At 37.4% G+C, this 21,319-nt stretch overlaps 1 protein-coding gene across 1 annotated transcript in view; it reads left to right on the forward strand.

Moving 5' to 3' along the window:
* Positions 1-21,319, forward strand: part of TINAG (tubulointerstitial nephritis antigen) — a 41,327-nt gene continuing 20,008 nt past the window's right edge. The window contains exons 1-8 of the mRNA XM_058835309.1: positions 1-485; positions 4,715-4,778; positions 5,869-5,958; positions 7,507-7,621; positions 13,186-13,309; positions 15,014-15,164; positions 20,189-20,369; positions 20,811-20,856. Coding sequence (XP_058691292.1) covers positions 116-485; positions 4,715-4,778; positions 5,869-5,958; positions 7,507-7,621; positions 13,186-13,309; positions 15,014-15,164; positions 20,189-20,369; positions 20,811-20,856 — 1,141 coding nt within the window. The 5' untranslated portion in view covers positions 1-115. The remainder of the gene's footprint in view (positions 486-4,714; positions 4,779-5,868; positions 5,959-7,506; positions 7,622-13,185; positions 13,310-15,013; positions 15,165-20,188; positions 20,370-20,810; positions 20,857-21,319) is intronic.

Below are 21,319 nucleotides of genomic sequence, written 5' to 3' on the forward strand. Positions count from 1 at the left end.
TCTGTTCAGACTTCTTTCTGCTTTCTAACTGGAGGTACTACATCTAGAGTAAATGAACATTTGCTGAGAAAGTAAAGGACAACAAGCCTCAAAAAAGGCTTCTAGAGGCACAGAAATGTGGCACAAAATTCAGATATTGCTCTTATATTGCATTGCCAGTGAAGTTTTGATGGCAAGGTATCTTGATTCTAGAAGAAATTTCTCCCAAGGACTTTACTCTGTAGCACACAGTGGTTCTGCTAAGTGGAACAGGATTAAAAGGAGTCTGTATCAGGGGAGGTCCTGCAGGATACGAGGCTGTTGCACAGGAAGAGATGATGACTGCAGCTTTACCATTGTCTCCAGAGCAGCTATATGTTACTGTGACCAGTACTGCACCTCAGGCTCCCCTGGGCCTGTAGACTGTTGTGCTGACTACTGGGATGTCTGCAACCACCCTGTGGAGCCCACCAGGTCAGAGGAGCCTTGGCCGCCTCCGGCATGGGGTAAGTAGAGAGAAAATGCTCAGCTGGCTTTAGAGCATGGCAGTGAAAATATACATAGAATTACTGATTAGTCCCTAGAGTGTATACATCCTGAAAATGTGACTGAAGACATAGGGGACAAAGACACTGAGTATGAAACTGGAGAGAGAATTATACTTGCTGTTATTTCTTTGTCTCTAGGACACTAGCGTTGATCTGACTGTATTTCTCTTGGACAGAACCTCTGTTTTATTTGAAACTTCTCAGAGAATGCCCTCATTGTGTCAAAATTAGTGTAAACTGAAACATTTCAATGATCATGAGAAGAACAGCAAGCTCCAAATATTTGAATACATCAGTACAAACAAATCAACAAAACTGAGGGTTATCCTGAGTGATAGTGTCTCCTGAGGTGTTCTGCAATGCTTTTGATGCAGCACAGCTTTCCTGTGGGACACTGTTTTTCTGGAGACAGCTCAGGTGTGGGACTAAATGAAGGGATGTGTTTAGAACAAGTGTTTGTGGCATATTTTAGTTTCTTATTAGTTAGTTTGAAGTGGAAGTCCCTTCAGGACAACTCTAAGTCTAACTATTTTTAGTACTAAAGATTGCAAAGGAAAAAAAAAAAAGGTTTTCAAACAGCTGGTCCTACTTTGGCTTGTGGACAGGCCAAATCTCTGCTGGCAAAGAAAATTTGGTATTGTGGATTTTAAGACTATGTAGCTTCTTACTGTCAGTACACCAAATCTGGCCAAAGATACAGAGAATGTACCAAAGTTTCAAAAGCCTAAAATCAACAAAATACTACTGTGACTTTCTAAAATTCACTGTCTCTTTGCAATAACCTTGCTGCTTGCAGCTCAGCACTCAGAACACAAGCTCTTCAGGAGGCTGTGCTCTTTGGCGTGCAGCCAAGATCTGATAAGTGTGAGTGAAAGAAATGCTTCAAAACAAATATGATTTTCCATAGCGTTTCTAACCATTTAAAATAATGTTCTAGGGCTCTATGTAAGTAAAAACTGTTTTTTTAAATTTTTTTTGTGCAGTGGTGTATATTATTTTTGACATGGGGTGTTTGTTGCAAGCTCTACATAAACATGTAGTTGTATTTCTGGCCAGAACTGAGAGCAGGTGAGTCTACTTTGGCGAACTGTCTCATGGAATTGAATCACTACAAAACCTGCAGCAGTTTGCCATGTGTTCACTGCCAGAAATCTACCTCTAAGAGGTACAAGTGTGACAGAAGGTTTAGATAAGGCTATAGGTGAGGGGTAATATTTTTACTGCTTACTTAATCCAGTTTTTTTGCATTTGTGTTTGCTGTTTTGTAACTCCTGACATAACTGCCAGGGGTAGCAATTATATTTACAGTACCTTTATTTGTCATATAGATGATCATATACTATTTTTGAATATGCCATCTCACAAAAAAACCCTAGTTCTCTGCTTTTTAAAGTGATAGAAAGTCTACAATTTTTTAAAATCTCTTTTTTTAGATATTCATTATGTAATTTAGAGAGTAAAAGGCAAACAATAAAGCAGGGGGGAAAAAAGCAACAAACAAAACCATCCCTAAAGAATCTTTCTAGAACTGGAATATCTGAAGAATTGGAATGAAAAAAAAAGGAGAAACACATAGGACTAAATGCCTGAAGATTAAGAAAATTAGGAAGCCTGATTAGAAACGCCAAAAGTATGTTAGCTGACTTTTAGCAACTGAGAGTACGCTTCTGCCTTAGGCTAAGAATTATTTATGCACTTGAGGACCACATATACCAAAGTATTTTTTACCTGGAAGATTTTGATCTTTTGGTTGCCAGAGGTTTTGCTGTCAGAGCCTCCTGAGTCATAGTTCTTTAAATAAACCAATAAACTGAAGTGTTTTACATTGGCTGGGAAGTACAGCAATTAAACTGCTCAGTAGTTTCCTTCTGGGTGCCTGCACATTCACTGACAGTGTACAGCAGAAACAAGCTACACTGTGACTTCTTTCATGGTTGTGCTCCATGCTGGGGGTCAGTATGGATTTAAGTGTGTAGAACTGCCTTGATTCTGCCTTTATAAACCCAGCCTTCAGTTTGTTTCCATGGCTTTCATGTGCAGTTTCAGAAGAAACTGCACATTCCTGCTTTAGATATCAAATAGAAGTTCAGAGTCTTTTTATTATAGTAGTATTTTCAATTTTGTTGTTAGAAGAACTTTTTGAGTTTTATCCCAGGACTTACTTATCTCTTTGTTTCAGTTATTCTGATGGTACAAAATCCACACACTGGGTCTCACCCTGTTGGTGGTGTAAAAGTGACATCCAGTGAGTTTACTGATTGCTTTTATGACAGCTATGATCAGATGACAGATACGATCTGATCTACAAGGGGGTAAACCTGATGATATTTCACTGACAGAAATACTCACACCAATGCTGGAGACAAATGAAATAAGAACCATTAAGGGTATATGAATATTGGACTGTGAAGGAAGTCTCCATTTCTCAAATTGTCTTCTTTCCATTAATGATTTTCACATCATAAAATCCCATTTACAAAGTCATCAAGCTGCATCTTCAAATTAATTAATTTTCCACTTAATGTTTTAATATTCCAACCTAATACTTTCAGAGCCAGACAACCCCACTGCATTCTCATGTCTTTTAGCTTAGATATTTCTGTTGTCTCGCTGATGCCTCAGGAAGTGCTCCTGGCCCACAAAATATTAATTTGGCTAGGCTAAAGAAACTGCATGGTGTTAATCTTCAATTCCCTAAGCATACATCATTATAAACTTGCTTCTGTACTAGTGCAGAAGCATTTTATCTTGGGCACAGGCAGTGAGCCCTGCCAGCAGAGCTCCAATGAGGGTCTGTTCCATCTCTCAAATGCTGCATCAGTACTTCCTTCTCTTGATATTTTTGAAATAACTTAACTTGATCCTCCTTCTAGCTACTGTCTGATGCTGATTTTGTGACATACTGTGACAAACTGTGGCACTTTGGTAATTTTCTCTGAGTATTCTGTGGAAAATATCTCAGCTCTTAGCTGAAGTTGGATTAGAGCAGACACTCTGGGCGTCAGACTGCCTTGGTGGGATCTATTTAACTTGTGCTACCTCCCATAACCTGCTGAATTAACAGGGAAATAAAGGCATTTATAGTTAATACATCACCTCTTCTTCACTTCTGCACTTTGCTATGAAATAATGTAGGGCTCAGAGTGCATGTTTCTGTCCTGCCAACGAAGGAGGAGCAGGCAGCTGAGGTATGCATGTGTGTGGGTGTGTGGGCACACAAACTCCAGCCCTGGCCTTCCTCCCACGCGTGCTGGGGGGAAAAGCGTACTGCCATGCAAATTTGCAAGTCAACACTACATTAAAGTTTGTTGAAAATAGAGGAAAAGGGAGTCCAAGCCCTCTCAGTGGAGGGACAAACATGGTGTCTATAGGCTCACCTATCAGAACAGGCTGGAGAACACAGATCTGTGTGATAAATGTACAAATGTGTGCTGTTGACTCAATCCAACACCCTGTGTACGCATTCTGGATTATTATTCGCTGAAGATTTGACAGTCAAATACACTGATGAAACAATTTATGTGGAAGTTGTTGAAACACACACAAAATATTTTCTCAGTGAAATGCTATCAAATAAAAAAATTAGAGGGATTTATTTTTTTGGAGAACTCATTGCTCAATTTATGTTTTATAATGGGTTTTGGAGGGTGCATGAAACATAAATTTGCCTTGAAGTGCAATTGATCTGTCTGTTTTTCAAAGAGAAATTAATCTGGCAAGGAAAAAGGATTTATTACAATAGGTTTGGAGTATTCACTAGTTTTTTTAATAGAATTAAAAAATTTAAATTTAAATTTAATTTTTTAAATTCTATATCTGTAAAAACTTTTTTTTAATTGCCAATTAGAAGATAATTTTTATTAGGAATATTTTCTTTTTACTACAGGAAAATAACTTTATTTGAAGATTTTTTTAATTTATATGTAAGACAATAATTCTTCAGTGGGTGTTGTGAATCTGATGCTGAATTTATTTACTATGAATGATAATATAGTTTCTAAAAAATAGAATACATTAAACTGCCTTCATTACTTGGAAGAAACTGGAACCATATTGCCGACTTTCAACTAAATAATTCAAGCATACTGCATAAGACCAATTAATAAAATAGTAGCAAGAGTTTTCAGTAATTCACTTATTATTTTAGAATTATTTTATTTTCACACATCTATATGTTATGTTGGCAGGTTGTTATAAAGATGGCCGGTATTACGGAGAAGGAACAATAATTAAAGACAACTGCAATTCCTGGTAATGTTTCAGAGAACAGCAAATTGAATTTTATCTAGCATATGTCATGAAACAGGAATTAAGGTAGAGAGCATCTTTAAATTCATATTACACATGTGATCAAATCAAAATGGCTGCAAAAGTAGTGCTAAGTATTAAGGTTTTGTGGAGGTAGATTATAGTCTATTTAGAAGAACAGCAAGAGGGAAACTGGACTTTCTAATCAAGATATGAATATTAGACTATTAAAATCTCCTCCTGACTGGCCAAATTCTGTTCCTGGTCAGTCAAACCTAAATTGAAATGGTTTCAGTCTAGACCTGGGCATTGACCTGAATGTAGATCAAACAAATATCATTAAACTTTGTAGAATCCTTCCTCCTTGTTTGTTTGGTTGCTTTTGGGTTTGTTTTTTGGTTTTGGGTTTTTCCCCCATGAGTAATGAGAACTTACATAAACCTGTAAAGAAAGGATATATGGATATATGGATATATGGATATATGGATATATGGATATATGGATATATGGATATATATATATATATATATATACGTTTATGTGGAAAGGGGTGAATTGTTTGAGTACCCCTTTCTTTGCCTTGGGAGAGAAGCAGACAGTGCAGACAGGAGAGCTTTGCTATTAGCCCTGGAAGTCTCTCCAAAAATCAGCCCTAGACTGGAGGGACTGGAATCCCAGAGCTCCAGCCACACCAAATAAGGCTGGAGCTCCCACTGTGCTGACTTTAGCCCAGGATCCTTGGAGCACGATATCTGGCATCACAAAACCCTTTCTGGGTTTTTGGAGTAAAACTTCCTCAAAACATCACATTTTTTTCAGGAATTCAACATCAATATTACATTCCCTGCTTTGGTCTCACAAAGATGGACACAGAATTTTTCAGATATGACCTTTCTCACAAACTGTAATCCTTCCCACCTTGTTCCAACTCATTAGACAGTGAAGCAGAAAGAAATGATGCTGTTTTCATAAACACTCTGTGACAATTGTATTGTTCACACCTTTTCTCCCTCCATTTGCCTTCTGCTGTTAAAGTGCATCTTTTTCCTTTGACAATTCTTCTTTTTGTTTAGTGATATTCTTGTCCTTTCAGCAAATGTTTCAACAGTCTCTGGAAATGTTCAACAGACGTATGCCTTGTTCGCCAAGACTTAATTCAGCACATCAATTCTGGAGATTATGGGTGAGAATCAGCTTATTTTAAAGTTTTGTTATGCATCACAGTATTGCTCATTCTGTGTATGTGCAAATTACAAGGTATGCAGTCTTCTCCACCCCTTCCTTCTCCATATACATTACAGCAATTTGACAGTAAGTGTGCATTTGTGAAACTTTCCTAAATCACTGGCAGATTATAAAACTTTAAATGGAAATATATGGAACATCTCATGCTGGTAATATTCTCCAAATTTAGAACAATTCATTTTCTCTCAAAACATGATTTGCATCATCTTCCCCTATTCTTCATTGCGTTTATTACTTGGGATAGATACTTAAAGTATTTTTTTCTGCTCTCTTGAGAGCACTGTTCCATGTAGCAGGACTCTAGGTAGCACTGGAAGAGGAGAAGATGGGCACAGTGGGGATCAGGTTATCAGAATTTGGGGGCTTGGTGTTTTTCTTGTTCAATCTCATTCTCCTGGCTAGTGCACAGGGATTAGGGACCCCAGTACTGGATCTGTGCCTTGGGAGCCTCCTGGCTGTTTACAGAGATACAGGGGCAGCCTCCTTAGGATGCCAAATTCACCAGTGAAGTCTGTCCAAATTTCAAGTTGTCATGAGTGCTGAAAGGTTTTGTACTTCATGGGAGACATTTAAACCAACTGAATTAGGACAGACAACCAAGTTAGGCCCCTGGAGCCTGAACCTGTCTCTTGTCAGAGGTTACCAATTAGATTTGTCACAGGGTGACAGGTGAGATATGACTCAGTGCTTGCACTTTTCACTGACCACAGGGTTAGACCAAGAACAATGTGGCTTCTTTGGGTAGGATGAATCTCACTCCTTGTTCTTCATAAAAAAGCAAGAAAGGAATGTTTAAAGAGAATGCTCTGTCCCCTGTCACTCAGCCTTTAGCCAGTAGTAAATTTCAGTGTGTTCTGAATGTGTATGGCTGCAAGGGTGTTTTTTTTGTGTTGTGCATGAAGTTTGCATGTCAACACTACAATCTGAGTCGAGTACACCTGAGAGTAGCAAGGGAATACTCAGAGAACCATGGGGAGCCCTTTCTCTCACAGTGGCTATTGGTATAAAACTCTTGCAGGTGTCAGCTGGGCTTTTTGCTGGGTTCAACAGTATTTCTCATCTGGTGCACCAGAGCTTGAAGGTGCACTGTAACTCGCTGCACAAGGCTGTTAGTTCTCTGCAGGAATCAGGGCTGGAGCATGATTTGAACATAACTTCAAGAGAACAGTAATGTTTTGACTTAGTGTCTCGTGTGCTAGTACAGCCCTGAAGTATTGCACACTCATGTCCTGCATGCTGATGTGGTGTTGACCCCAAATCACAGCTATTCATACTCTGCTGTGTTGCTCCATCCTGCTCTTATCTGCAGTAGAAAAGCCCATAGTAAATATCTTCTCATGCATATTGAATGCAAGTTTTTAAAATGTAATTTCATAAATTTATTTCTGCATGCTTTTTCTAGTTGTACTCTTAAATGAGCAATGGGTTTATGTGAGTGATATCTCTAACCTGGGCCTTGTTTTTTTGTTTTTCATCTCTGAGGAAGATGGAAAGCTGACAACTACAGTCAGTTCTGGGGAATGACAGTGGAAGAAGGTTTCAAAAAGCGCCTGGGAACCTTCCCTCCATCTCATTCTTTGCTGAATATGAGAGAAGCTCCTGTAAGTGTCATGTACACTTGTTAATTTTTTAAAATAACTTTACCACATGGAAAATAAATGTGGACAGTTACAAGATTATGATTCAGGATTTTGTCACTAAATGTTTTCATGTTGAATATGGTGTTCCTGGAACAGTTCTCTAAATCACAGAATGTCTGGCCCTATTGACAGAAATCAAACAAGAAGGAGCAAAAGAAAATTCCTAATCACTGTGAAGCTCTGCAACAATATTAACTTATCTTTGTACTTCACTTCCTTAGGAGGGCTCCATATTAATTCTCTCTTTTTCTTAATCATTGCACACATAGGTTTAACCACAGAAAAATACATCTGGACATAGTTCATTAAGGCTAACAGCTGAGACTAAACAACAATCTTTGACAGAAGCTGTGAAAGCTTTTCCTGGGTTTTGAACAAATGGACAGCAAAATTATGGGAATCATTGCAAAATAAAATGGTTCTCTTTTACCAGCTTTCTAAACCCCTTGGCCATGGCAATTTTAATGACAGCTAAATTAAATTTCCTATAATTTATTTATGCTGAAATTAGTTATGCAACAAAGCAAATATACTTTAAGGTATCTACATACTTAAAGCAATTTAAGAATAAATACAAGTTATTGAATCCAGAGTGATTTTTCCAATGCTTTGGATTAGTTACTTAGTTTCTTTCTTAGAGAACACAATTTATGGAATTCACAGACCAAAACAAACCCACCTAACTAGCTCACCAGAGTGAAATTAGAAGAAATGAAAGTATAAATATATAGATCCACAGTTTGCAAAAACATTAAGTGTAACAGGTATTTATCTTTGCCTTCAATATAGTTCAGGCAAGTGATGCCATTTGATTATGAGAAGTCAATTGTTGATGCTTCTTTATGTGTTGTGGTGTTTCTGCAAACAAAAAAAAACTTTCCAAACAATATTAAAGGTCTAACATAAAAAGCAGTTCTTTAAGGAAAACTTTCAGGTGTACAAAATATATTTGTGCATGCCCAATATGGGATCTTATCAAATGTTATAAGTTTAATTAATTAATATATCTTGCAGGTACATCCTATAGGAGACCAGTTGCTCTGGTAACCATCCTTGGACCTGCCCCTGAGAGTCTCCCAAGGGGGTTCTCAGCCCTATATTTTTTTATGTCTTCTGGTGGTTTTTTTGTGGTTTTTTATGTGTGCTGGTGCAAAACAGGATGTTCTAGCTAGAAATGCTTTTCTTGAAAATAAGACTGCTTGTTTAAACATAATTTAAATAAGATGGCATAAATGTGTGAGAAAGGGTAATCTACTACTCTGAAGTGTGAGAAAGCATGAAAAATTATACAGCTGTGTATTAAAAATCTAAAAAGCTCCAAACAAATATATATAGCTAAAAATCTTTTGGCATTGGTGGAAGAAGGATTTCCACATGATAGAAGGCCCTGTGGTGACAGCAGTGCAGAGCTGCCACTTGAGCGGCTTTTGGGAAAAGAGGGCATGTCCTCTGCTATAATTTTAGCAGTCCTAACCCTTTTGCTTGATTCAGACCATTCTTTGTTACACACAATATCAGCTCCCTGCAGCGGCATGGCGAGGCATTGCATGCAGGCCCAGCTTGGCCAACTCAATCAAAATTACACTCTGAAGGGTTTCCAGAGCAAAAAGTGGACAGGAATTAAGTTTTGGCATTTTGCCTTGTAGGATTTTCTGGACTACTCTTTCAGCCAAAGAAGGATCATTTCACTTGAAGATGGCAGGTCAAAATAAGACAATGGCATAAAAGAATTTAATCCCATATTTAGAAGGTATCTGCCTTAAATTACCAGTGAACTGCATTGAGGTTCAAAAGAATTGGATTGGTTTCTTGGTTTTGGCATTTTCCTTGAGAGATACAGTGTGAAGCTTATATATCACAGGCAAAAGAAGGATGTCATGTAGCCAGCCCAGAGACTGACATCTCCATTGCTAGGTATCTAGCTAGGTGAGACAAATCCCACCTAGGAATAAAGAAAAGGTAAGTTTTCAAGGAATTCTTTACGATGCTTGCTTTCCCCCATTCATTTTGTAGTAGCTGTTTACTCAGTAGTCCTGCATTATATCCAGGTTATTAAATCATTGTTAGTAAGCTTCCTGCAGCTACTTTCACTGCTACACTTCTAACAGCCTTTGTTCCACAGATACATTTCTCAGTCATATTTTCTCTGTCTGCTGTCTTATGAAATCTGTGAGCCACAACCCAGCTCCCTTTGTCACTGGCAGACACTCAAGGAGGTTCAATGCATTTTTCTCCAGAAATCCAACTTGGCACATTCATGCATTTAGTCATCATGAGACTTCCTTTCATGTTTCTGGAATCACATACCTTTCACAGGATTCTAGGAAATATTTCAACTTACAAAAGCTAAAAATATAAAATAATACTCTCCATATAACTTTCTGAGCTTCTGCAAAGTTCTTAGGGAAATGATAAACTTTCTGAAGTTGCTGATAGAACTTTTAAAATTTCTGCTATTAATAAAATACTTTACCTGCTCAACAAGGTGATGTTTTTATCTGGAAGGGAAGTTTGACATGATGGTACATGAGAATACCCAAAAGACCATGATATGGAGCAAGAACTAAATCTGAACTGTGGACCTTCTGTTGCACAGTATGGCTAGACCTAAGTATAGACCAACAGCTAAATGCACCACTAAAAATGTTTGACTCCTGACAAAGCTGAAACTCCTCCATCTGAGATGGCATTTTCACTGCAGGAGACAGTGCAATCATTCTTGAAGTTCCATGTAGCACAAGAATAATTGCAACACCTTTGAAACCATTGTGATACACTCTTGGTGGTACTCTGTCCGCGAAAGTCCTGGCAAGAGGTATATTGCTATGGTAAGGTCTGCACCCCCAGCAACGAGGTGCTCACCTAAGTGCCATCTTACAAGAAAATTAAATACATAATTCAGTAATAAGGCACCATTTTTTCACTAAATATCAAGAAACTCGTCAAAACAATTGGAAAGTAGGCATAGTACACCCTCTGTTCTGCTGATACATGGCTTTTCACAGTAAAAACCCTCAACAGTTGTGGCTCTCTTGCAAATTGAAGGTCATTCATGCCCATTACGTCTTCGCAAAGCAAGTGATGTCCAGAATCATTTTGCTACATTAAAAAGAAAAAACCTGTTTTCCCTCAGGGAAACTATTTCATTTGCAAATTCAGTTATCTTTGGCCTTTTTTCTCTTATTGGTCATCTTTCTTTTCTGAAGAAGTTATAGTTGAAATTCGAGTGCTGTTTTATATTCTCTTACCTTCCTGCTTTGGTCAGGCTGCTAACTTCACTGCAGAGAGTACATATAAAGGTTTAAAAATAGTTCACCAGTCATTTTGCTGATTGCCTTGTGCTGTCTGATGCTGGTCCATGGAGCATACACTGAGAAACAGTTGTCTAGACTTGATATTTGCCACACACCAGCAGTACTTCTCAATATCAGAGTAGCTATTTTTTCAGAAAAAAAAGCCAATGTTTCTGCCTACAGATCAGTCCTGCATTTCTAAATGGCAAGGCTGAGGGTTAATGAGGAATTTGCTCTGGGATTTACAATATGAGGCTAATATATATATTGGCAGTAGGTTGGGAAAACAAAAAGTATTGTCCATTGTCAAGACTTGAGATCTATTTAGAATTTTGCTTTTCTCAACTGCCTCATTTGTAATGAGGCATCATAATGAGCACTGCAAGCAGCCATTACCCACATTATTATTAAATTATTACCCACATTATTACATTACCACACTATTACTAAACGTTTGACAAATTTTGCTTTTCTACTGATTGGTAGTGAACAGTCTCATCATATAAAAAAAATTCTGTTTGTCTGGGATTTCTCCTGTATGTTTCATCTTCAAAGTAAATCTTGAGCTAGTGCTTACTCACTAATAATGAACAAAAAAATACTTTGCCAAGTTATTCTTTAAATTAGTTGTTGCTTCCTGTCACTTGATGTGGCAAGTCCCATGTATATAAAACTCTGAAAAAAACAGTCTTTTGAAGCTGATCAATCAAAATGTTGAGATTAATATTTTACCAGGGTTTAAAAAATTACTGGCCTTGTACAGGTGGAGGTAAGACTTTCAAAATCATTGAAGTGACCTAACAGCTTGCAGTATTCCTTAATGGATTCAGGACTTGCAGCCTGCATCTAACCTGCTCAACCACTGGCTCTGGAAAAACACATAAACTGTATCAATATGCCCGTTGGGCCTATATCCCAACCTAATGCCAGATATAGAACTGAGAACCAGCTTACCTTTTCCTTATCCAGTTTTTCTCAGCTAGGGATTTTCTGTGGCAAATCCAGGTGTTCATGCTGGATAGAAGCACTGCTGTTTCACAATGTACACAACAATGTGACAGGCAAAGGGCTAAAATTTGGTTCTCCAAAGAGTCTCAAAATTTGAAAGAAATGGCCTCAAATGTTTAAATCATCTTAGCAAAAGGTATTTTTTATGATCATAAATCATACAAACAATTTATAAAAACATTTTAGCAAGGGTACCCAGAATTAGAAGATAAGTAAATTGAAGTAAAATAAAAGAATATAATAGATATAAGCCATTTTGCTTCACAATTTCAGCCTGCTTATGAGAAAGAAGCAGCAGTGAGTGTTTTGCTTAGGAAGAGATGATCCAATTTTGTATATTTTATTTCCTTATGTAACTGAGGTTATCAACAATTTTTTGAAACAGAGTGATTGCATGGCATGATATTGCAATTCTCTGTGCCATTCCTATTTCCTTGCACAGCATAATGCATCATTCCATGAAGTTCACCAGTGGGAAAAAAAAAGGGTCAATGATTTTGATATGTTGAACACAGAGCAGATTATTAGCAGCTGTACCAGATGGTTCTTGCATATGCAAGTACTTGTTCAAAGCTTGGAGGATTTTGGAGTGGGACATAAATTAAGACTGAGAGATAAAGGTGCCAGAAATGGCTGGCCAAATTGCTCTGGTGAGCAGATCATGAATTTTCATGAATTCACTATCAGATTGAAAAGCAGAAAAAAAATCACTGATTTTTATTCTGGAAAGGGAATAATTGCTTCAGATTGAATAACCTCTATGTAAAAGACAAATCAATGATACATTATACTGATTCCTTTCCTAAAATGTCTAAAATTTCCTGGCTACCGCCACGTGTCTGGGAGAAGAGGGTAACAGGTATTTAACTTCACTGCTATTTGTAGCAGAGGGCTTCTCTTTCCAAAAATACCAGCTGGGTGAGTCATACTTTGCAAAATTTCATAGGGAATTATTGTTTGAGATAAAAGGCTGGCAGTCTTGAATCTCAGCTTTTCAGCTCAGCTGGTGGAGTGCCAGAACCCTCCTGCTCTCAGGGGTCTGCAGCACCCAGCCATGGGGAAACCACCACAGAGTTGCCTGGGAGGTCACAGGGCCGAATGCTTTAGGTTTTCCTCAGTCTAAAAATTTTAAGCCCTTTAAGAATTTTACAAACAAAATTATGGTAAAATTTACGATAAAAATAGGAAATTAAGCATATACAGATCTTCTACATTTTATTTTAGGGAAAGTCACTTCCAGAGGACAAGTTTCCTGAAATTTTTTCAGCCACTTATGAGTGGCCTGAGTGGATTCACGATCCTTTGGATCAGCGAAACTGTGGAGCATCCTGGGCTTTTTCAACCGCAAGTAATATCTCCTTTTACTCACTTAAAAAGTATCACTGATGTCAGATCTGTAATAAAAATTGTAGTGGTTGGTAACAAAATAATATCAGCTCACTTTTCACCTCTTATTACCAAATAGGAAATTTAAAATCGCTACAACTTTTCTTCTATATTGACCCAAAATCTTTAAGTTGTCATTGATTGTCAATCTGAGCTGCAGTACTTTGCTTTTCATAAAATTGAGTAATATAAGCAGGTGATCAATCTTTATGACTTAACCTGGCCAGTGGGTCCTCACAGGTGAAGGTTTCTGCAACTGCTTCTTTAAATCACAGCAGTAAGAGAAGGAAAGGAGTGTTTAGGCCAGCTAACCCCATCTCCCTGAAAAAAAAAAGGCTAAACACATGCTTTTTCTGATATAAAGCAGTTTTAAAAAGAGAAAACCAAGAGAGCTGTTAACAACTCTTTTGACAGTTTACTGCAGAGATGAACAGAGATCACTGAAAGACTTTGCAGATATTGTGTCTAATTTTTCCTTTCCACAAACAGATATTTTTATTTTAATTCACATAATAATTTTTAAAGTGATGTAGTGTGAGATGCCTTAATATGTTGTTTAGGTGTGTCTAACATTTTCAGTCTGAATTTTCAAGATGATTAGTTTCTAAATAAACAGACAAGCACTGCTGTGTAATTTTTTCTTATCATGAATAATTTCTGTAAATATTCCAAAACTTCAAAATAAAAGGCTTTTATACCCATAAAAATAAATTCATTGTCATAGGACACATCAGAAAAGCACAAAATACAGTTGTCACCTGACATTAGCAAACTTTCTTTTCTGAAGTCTTCCTCAGAGTTTACCACAGTTAGTGTTGATTTTGATGGGGATTTAGATTTCAAGAGATTTTTTAAAAAAATATTTGAAATTCAAAACTGTGGGGCTAAAAATACTACAAATAAAATTTAATCACAAGTAATGACTGGCAGTGAGGCTTAATGATTGTTTCATTGTCAGTAGATATAGAAAGTAAAAGTACCTTAGTTTCACCCACAACTTAGTTAACCTAGTCTGCCTTTAAATCAGTTCATAAATATATAAGTACTAAGAATCCTGTTTATCTGATTGAATTCAGATAAGGTATCTATGTCTGAGGAATAATTTTGTGTAATAAGGGAAGGAGGTACAAAGACTCCTACATTTATACTTCAATATGAATACCTCCAAGTATTCTTTGTAATAAAACCAATATATATTTTCAGTCTTGAATTTTCTTCTCCGTAAGACTGCTCTTTGATTTTTTTTTATCCCTCACATAAAGGAAAGAAAGGTAGAAAAGAAAGCAAAAAGATTTGAAGATTCAGCTGCAGAAAGTTGGGAAGTATTTTTTTCTTCTGCTAACGACAACCAGATGTGAATATGCATTTACAAACATGGTAGAGACAATTATATAAGTGTCTCATCTGATGTTTAGATATTTGGGACTTTATAATTGCCAGTAAATCTAAGAATTTGTTATATAACAGCAAAGTTGCTCATGATGCTTTGCAGTTTCACAATCCTCTCTCACAAAAGTCTGGACTGATTATATCAGTATTGTTTAGTGAAAATATCTGCACAGACAGAAAATACTGAGGTTGTATTTCTGTCCCTCTTTCACAAAAACAAATGTAAAGTTGTGAATAATTATTTGGTCTTGGTAACAGAAAATTTATTTTCAAACAGGTGTTGCGGCAGATAGAATAGCAATTCATTCAAAGGGTCAGATCACAGACAACCTTTCCGCTCAGAACTTGATCTCTTGTGATACCAGGAATCAACATGGATGTAATGGTGGAAGTATTGATGGTGCCTGGAGGTATCTGAAAACACACGGGTAAATATTTTATCTGGCTGTTTAGATTATTTAAAATTGAGCCAGTTGCTTAAGTTGCAATAAGACAATACCATAAATGTACTTAAGATTTCTGTGTTTCTTGGGATACAGGCTCTTCATTTGAAACAACCTTGAGTAAGCAGCCAGTTGCATGAGACAACATTGTGAATATTCAAAAGACTCAAACATCTTTTCTCTGTAAAGCAACCTGTAATCATCTCATCCCAAGGTTGTTCCAGAGTGCAACACTCAATATTAAGGACTGTACCTACATCCTTCTTCCTTCAGATCAAAGCAGATAAAGTAAAGAGCTATCAAATTCCCCATGAACAGCTAGAAACTTTAAAATGGGATATAATCATTTATGGAATCACAAAATTATTTTGGTTGGAACTTTGGAGGTGACCTGGTCCAACATTCTGCTCAAAGCATGACTTTGAAATTAGATCAGGCTGTTTAGGCCATGTCCCTGGACACATTTTGAGTATCTTCAAGGATGGAGGTTCCACAATCTTTCTTGCAGCAGGTCAGTTTGACTTACAGTCAAACACTTTTTTCTTATATCAGCATTTTCCTTGGTAGGGCTTGTCACTGGTACCTTCCAGTTTTTCACTGGGTATCTCCAAGAGTTTTGTTCTGTCTCCTCTATACCTCTCCTTACACAGTTGAAGATAGGAATGATACACTGTTTTGGGTTTATCTTCTCTAAACTGAACAAGTCCAGCTGCCTCAGCTCCAGTCCCCTAAGTGCCTTCCACTAGACTTGCTCAGTTTGTCAGTGTCTTTCCCAAGGAACACATAAGTGAAAATACAGCTCCATCTGCTGAGTAGTAATTTGAGGGGAATATTAATTTTTCACAATGTCTTGGTTATGTTGCTGGTAACACCGTCCAGTATTGACTATCCACATTTGCCAAGAGGGCTCACTATTCATCTACATTCAACTTTCTGTTTCTCAGGACCTCATGTCCTTCTCTGTGAAACGACTTTCTACACTGGCAGTGCCCTGCCAGTACCTGGGCAGTTCTGGCTCAGAGGCAGGATTTGCCATCTGTCTTTGTTGAAATTTGGGATATTTCTGTCAGGCTCATTTCTTCAGCCTATTAACACTGCTCTGAACAGCAGCCATGCATACTAATCACTCCTTAAAACTTTTACATTCTCCACAAACTTGGTAAGGGTGCCTTACATCTGGCTGTCCAGATTGTTAATAGAGATGCAAAAGTGTTGCTTTTGTGTTGTCTCCTGGGGAAAGCCATTAATAAACTGACACCAGTCACTTTGACCTGCCGACCTTTCAACACGCCAGTCCACAACTGACCTTGTAAGCAATTTACCTAATCCACTAAACTAGAGGAACACCAAAGAAACCTATGCTGAAAATGTCACTAAAGACAAGGTAAAAATGATAGATACTTCCTTATTCTGTATGGAGCCAGTCATTTTATCGTGGGCAGACTGTCTCATCATATCATCATTACCTGTCATGGTAAATGTGCACATCCTACTTTTAGTCAACTCCTTGAAGTTTGTATACCTGGGAAATGGCTTCCAGGAGAATTTCAATAACTTCATTTTAGATACCATATAATTTAATCCTGCTGTTTCATACCAAAATCTATTTCCTGTCTTGTTTTCATACAATCTCATTCCTTACTCTGATATATCTGAAACTGACAGAGAGATTTCAGGTGTTCTCTATGTCAAGTTTTAATTTTTTTATAAAACAAACAAACAAACAATGTCAAGAGCAAAAGAATGTCAGATATGATGTGTCATAGTTGACATGGCACTCTGGGGATCCAGGAGAAGCCCTGTCACACTATACAAGTGATAATTCTGCTTTCTGTAACTGTATATCAAATTATTTCTGATATGAAAAGGATTTTGTACTGTTATGGGGAGAGTTTACTTCGAGTGCTCCTCTGTCTTTTCCTCTCAGGGTTTCACTAAACTGGCTTTCATTTAGGTTTTAAGCAAGAGATCCTTCAGCTGAGTGATTCTACCCAGAAAAGGCCCCTCAGCCTTACCTCAGGAACTAAGGGAAAAGGCTTCAATCATGAAGAAATGAAAGTTATAACTCGGCATTTTAATTGTAAGCACTTTTTAACTGCAATACTTTTCAGTAACTAGAAGAACAGTCTCATTTTACTCAGTAGCTCATGTTTATGGGAGAGTAATTGCAACTCTTTCTCTCTGGACTGTTTTCTTGCCTGTTAAAAACAGGAGCACAAGAATTGCTAGCGTAGATAAGAGAAGTGAGAATAATTTTAATGAGCATTATCTCCACAACAGTTGAAACGTTATTTTTAGAGGAGAAGATGTAAAGAATGCAGTGAGAAGACAACCTAGTTTTCTATTCTCTCTGACTGTTACCCATGTACAGGCACAGCTACCATGAGCTCCATAATAATAAAATTCTTCCTGTGCCAGAATGTAGTATTATTTTGACCTTAGCACTGTGGTTAGTGACGTGGCCTGTTAGCAGAAGCAATTTAAGTATCAAAGAGTTAGCTTATTTCTGAAAGAAAAGCAAGGCAGGCTGAAGCTTTACAAGGCACTTCATTATCAACCTAGCTGTACCCTCGCAGGAGTTTGTTCTGGTGTGAATGCAGTAACATTATGTTTGACCTGACTGAGCAGCAGTGTGACAGTGGTGTGCTGAGCAGGCTTTCTGACTGATGTGAACCTGGAAACAGAGCCACACCACCTCAGCTCACACAGCACACCTGTGAACTGTCTTTTCACCTTCACACTCCCAAGTACTTGCTTATTGCTCAGCCTCATGTTATTCACCAGCCTCTTGCAGCTGATCATCTCAGTAAAGAATCTGAAGGGCAGTTGAGAAAACCATCATGAATTTTTGGAAACTATCTAAATTGCCAACAAATCTCAGCAATCCAGGATTATTTCCTTAGTCATTTATTACTCTTTTTTGTTGCCATGGAGCTAGCTCCAACATGTACAACATCACTGTGCTGTGACAGACCTTTGTTTGCTACCCATTTTTTATCTTGGATCATTCATTTGTCATCAAAGTACCACACATGTGAGTATCCCTACTTAACTATTTTTATTAACATTTCTACATTCTGCTTTTCTTTCCTCAAGTTCAAATGATATTTCAAAACCCATTCCAACATTTCCAGACACAAATAAACATGTTAAGGGAAATATCCAAATATCTTTAGAACAGGTAGTGGAAGAACACAAGAACAGCACTTCTGGGTCCGCACAAGGGTCCGTCTAGCCCAGTGTTAAGTCTCTGGGAGTAGCCAAGAGCAAATAATATCAAGAACAACAATAGAAAAAACCAAAACAAACCATTTTTGATTCACTGGATTCATAATTTAATCAGTTTTGCAGCTAAACTCCATTATCCATAACCTTTTACCTGTGACAGTGAAAAAAAAATGGAAATTTATGGCATACAAGTCAGGAGTGTCTTCTGAATGAACCCTGTCAAATATTCCTTGCTTCCTCACACTTTCAGGTGACTTATTTTTAGGAATCATTATATGGCAATCATTGTTTCATTATCTCCATACCCTGCAATAGGGAGAAAACACTTTGATTTTCTGTGGGGCCTTGTAAATTATCACAGCAAGTGTTCAATGCTGTTTAAAGTTTCTGCTGTTTTGATTTCTGGAGTGTACTTAGCTCAGACTTCGGACAGATGTTCAGAAAAATCAAATGCTGACCTAAACTATCCCCAGTGAAGTCAGAAAAAGATTTCCATAAAGCTCAATGAAGCTAGGCCTGTGCTGAGACCTGACTTTTCAGAATCACTAAACATACAATTAACAGTGAAATCTGCTGTAAGTGGAACTGAAACACAGTTTAAATATCACTTTCTCTTTATCTTGCAATAAATCCACAAGATTTTTCATTAGATTGAACACACAAATGGGACTTCAAATTAATTCTGTCAAGAATGTATGAACACACTACAGAGTTTTCCTGGTTGGCCCAGGATCCCGCTTGTTTCTAACATTATTTATAACATATGTATCTACATTTGTGCCTATAAATATATTCACATCTATTTCAGTTTTTCTTCTATGACTCTTTTGGAAGGGTCTTCTCCTTGAAGCGTTCTTAGCGTTTACTACTGAAGCACAAAATTGTGCTTCAGTAGTAAGCTGTTCAGTTTTGTTAATGAAGGCTGCAGAAACTGTGGTTGGTGAAAAGATTCAGATGTGACTCTTAGCTCAGAGTGAGAGATCTTATCTGGTATGCCATGCAGCTCCAGTGTGCTGCTCTGAGTGTGGCCCACTCTGGGCAGAAAGAAAAAGACATTCTCAGATTTTCTATCACCAAATGATAATGGTAAAATTCCATGTCTTATTCAATACAGCTGAAGCATATATAGGCTTGTCTTGTAAAACTCCTGACAGCTAAGCATACACAGGTAGGCATAGTTACACTCTATATTGTGTAGAAACATAGCTTTCTGTTCCTCACGTTCAGAAAGTCCAGTATAATTGATGAGCTACATCAATACAAATGCTTTTCATAGGACTGACTATTTTAAAGTATTCTGCTTCAGCAAAATATTTAATTGTGCTCTGTAAAATAAACTCTCTCATAGGCCTGCAAAGCATTAATGCAGAAATGTGTATATCGTTTCAGAAATGTCTAACAGTATCCCATGTATTCCATTTCACAAGCCATTTTTGATAAATGAAGCCCATTGAAAAAAATTGGTAATTTATTGATCTTTTTCAGCATGAACTTTCATGCATCATTAATGAGATGAATGTACCAGGTGACAAGTACTAAATACATTTTTTTGCCCTATCTTTGGAGAAGGGTGGGGAGAGGACTACTGTAATGGAAACTTAATCATAATTATCGTGTATCTCAATTGAAGGAAATGCCATCCAGTTGAAGATATGCCATTCACATTTCTCAAGAATATTACTTGAGATACAACAGCTGCAAAATAATTAAAAGCTTGAAGTAAAATGGCAAAAATGTCTGAGCAAGCTTCTTATCAACTGTTTTTTAAAATACCTGAACAGGGTTGTATCGTATGCTTGTTATCCATCATTTTGGAACAAACACCTGGGGCCGTCAGCTGAAAATCAGTGTTATGTGTCAAGTGAGCATGGAAAAAACCATACAAATGGGCCATGTCCCAATGCTTTTGAAAAATCCAATCGTTTATACCGGTGTGCCTCTCACTACAGGGTGTCCTCAAAAGTAAGTTCATGAAATTTATCTGTTGTCTCAACAATTTTACTCCTTTGGGTTTGACTATTACCTGGCATATTAAAATACATTTACTTAACTTCAGGACTAGAGCTGTGAATTTTCCTTTTTGTTGCCCTGTAATTTTCCTAAGAATTTAAATTCTTCATTGTTTCTCAGTCGTACATCATCTCTTTAAAGCTGATACTTTGTGGTCACATAAAAATTAGAAAAATAAAGTATGCAGTCATAACAGTGCAGTTGTTCTTCTTAAATATGTTCCTGAAGGTTTGGTTAATTTGGTAAAACAAATATTCTCCAGCAGAAATACAAGTACAAAGGTATATTGATACTATATATATGTGCACACAATGATAAATTAGCATGAGTTATAGTTTTATTTAATAAGTGCTATCTTCCCTTGTTCTCTCCGTTGCTGCTCTCACCTCTCAGGAAACTGATATAATGAAAGAAATCAAGGACAGAGGACCAGTGCAAGGTACAGTAAGTTTAAAGGATGATAACATTATTGAAATAACTAGACTGTTCAATGACCTTGTATCAAAATAGTAGAAAATAATATGCCACAGTGAAGAAACCAGTCATATGCACTGTAGTTCATCCAGGCACATTTGGTGGGTAAAGAGTGGCCCTGAAGGCAGCATGACTGCATCAGAGCCTGTAAAGAGTTAAATGACCTTGATCTGGATATGTTGAAAATATGTGCAAAATCTGTGTGCAGGAAATCTGTGCCTTTTTTCATGGCATTTGATGAAATAGCAATCTGTGGCTCTGCAGGTGAAATTAAATGTTAGCCAAACTCAGTTCTTTAGGGCTGGAGTTGATTCCCCACTGGCTAAGGCCATGCCACCAGGCCTGCTCTCTAAAGGTAATGCTGAACTGTATGGGCCTTCCAGGAAACCATTCAGTACTGAAATATCCCAGAATTTCTCATTTCAGAG

The sequence above is a fragment of the Poecile atricapillus genome, chromosome 3, assembly GCF_030490865.1.
Source record: "Poecile atricapillus isolate bPoeAtr1 chromosome 3, bPoeAtr1.hap1, whole genome shotgun sequence".
NCBI lineage: Eukaryota > Metazoa > Chordata > Aves > Passeriformes > Paridae > Poecile > Poecile atricapillus.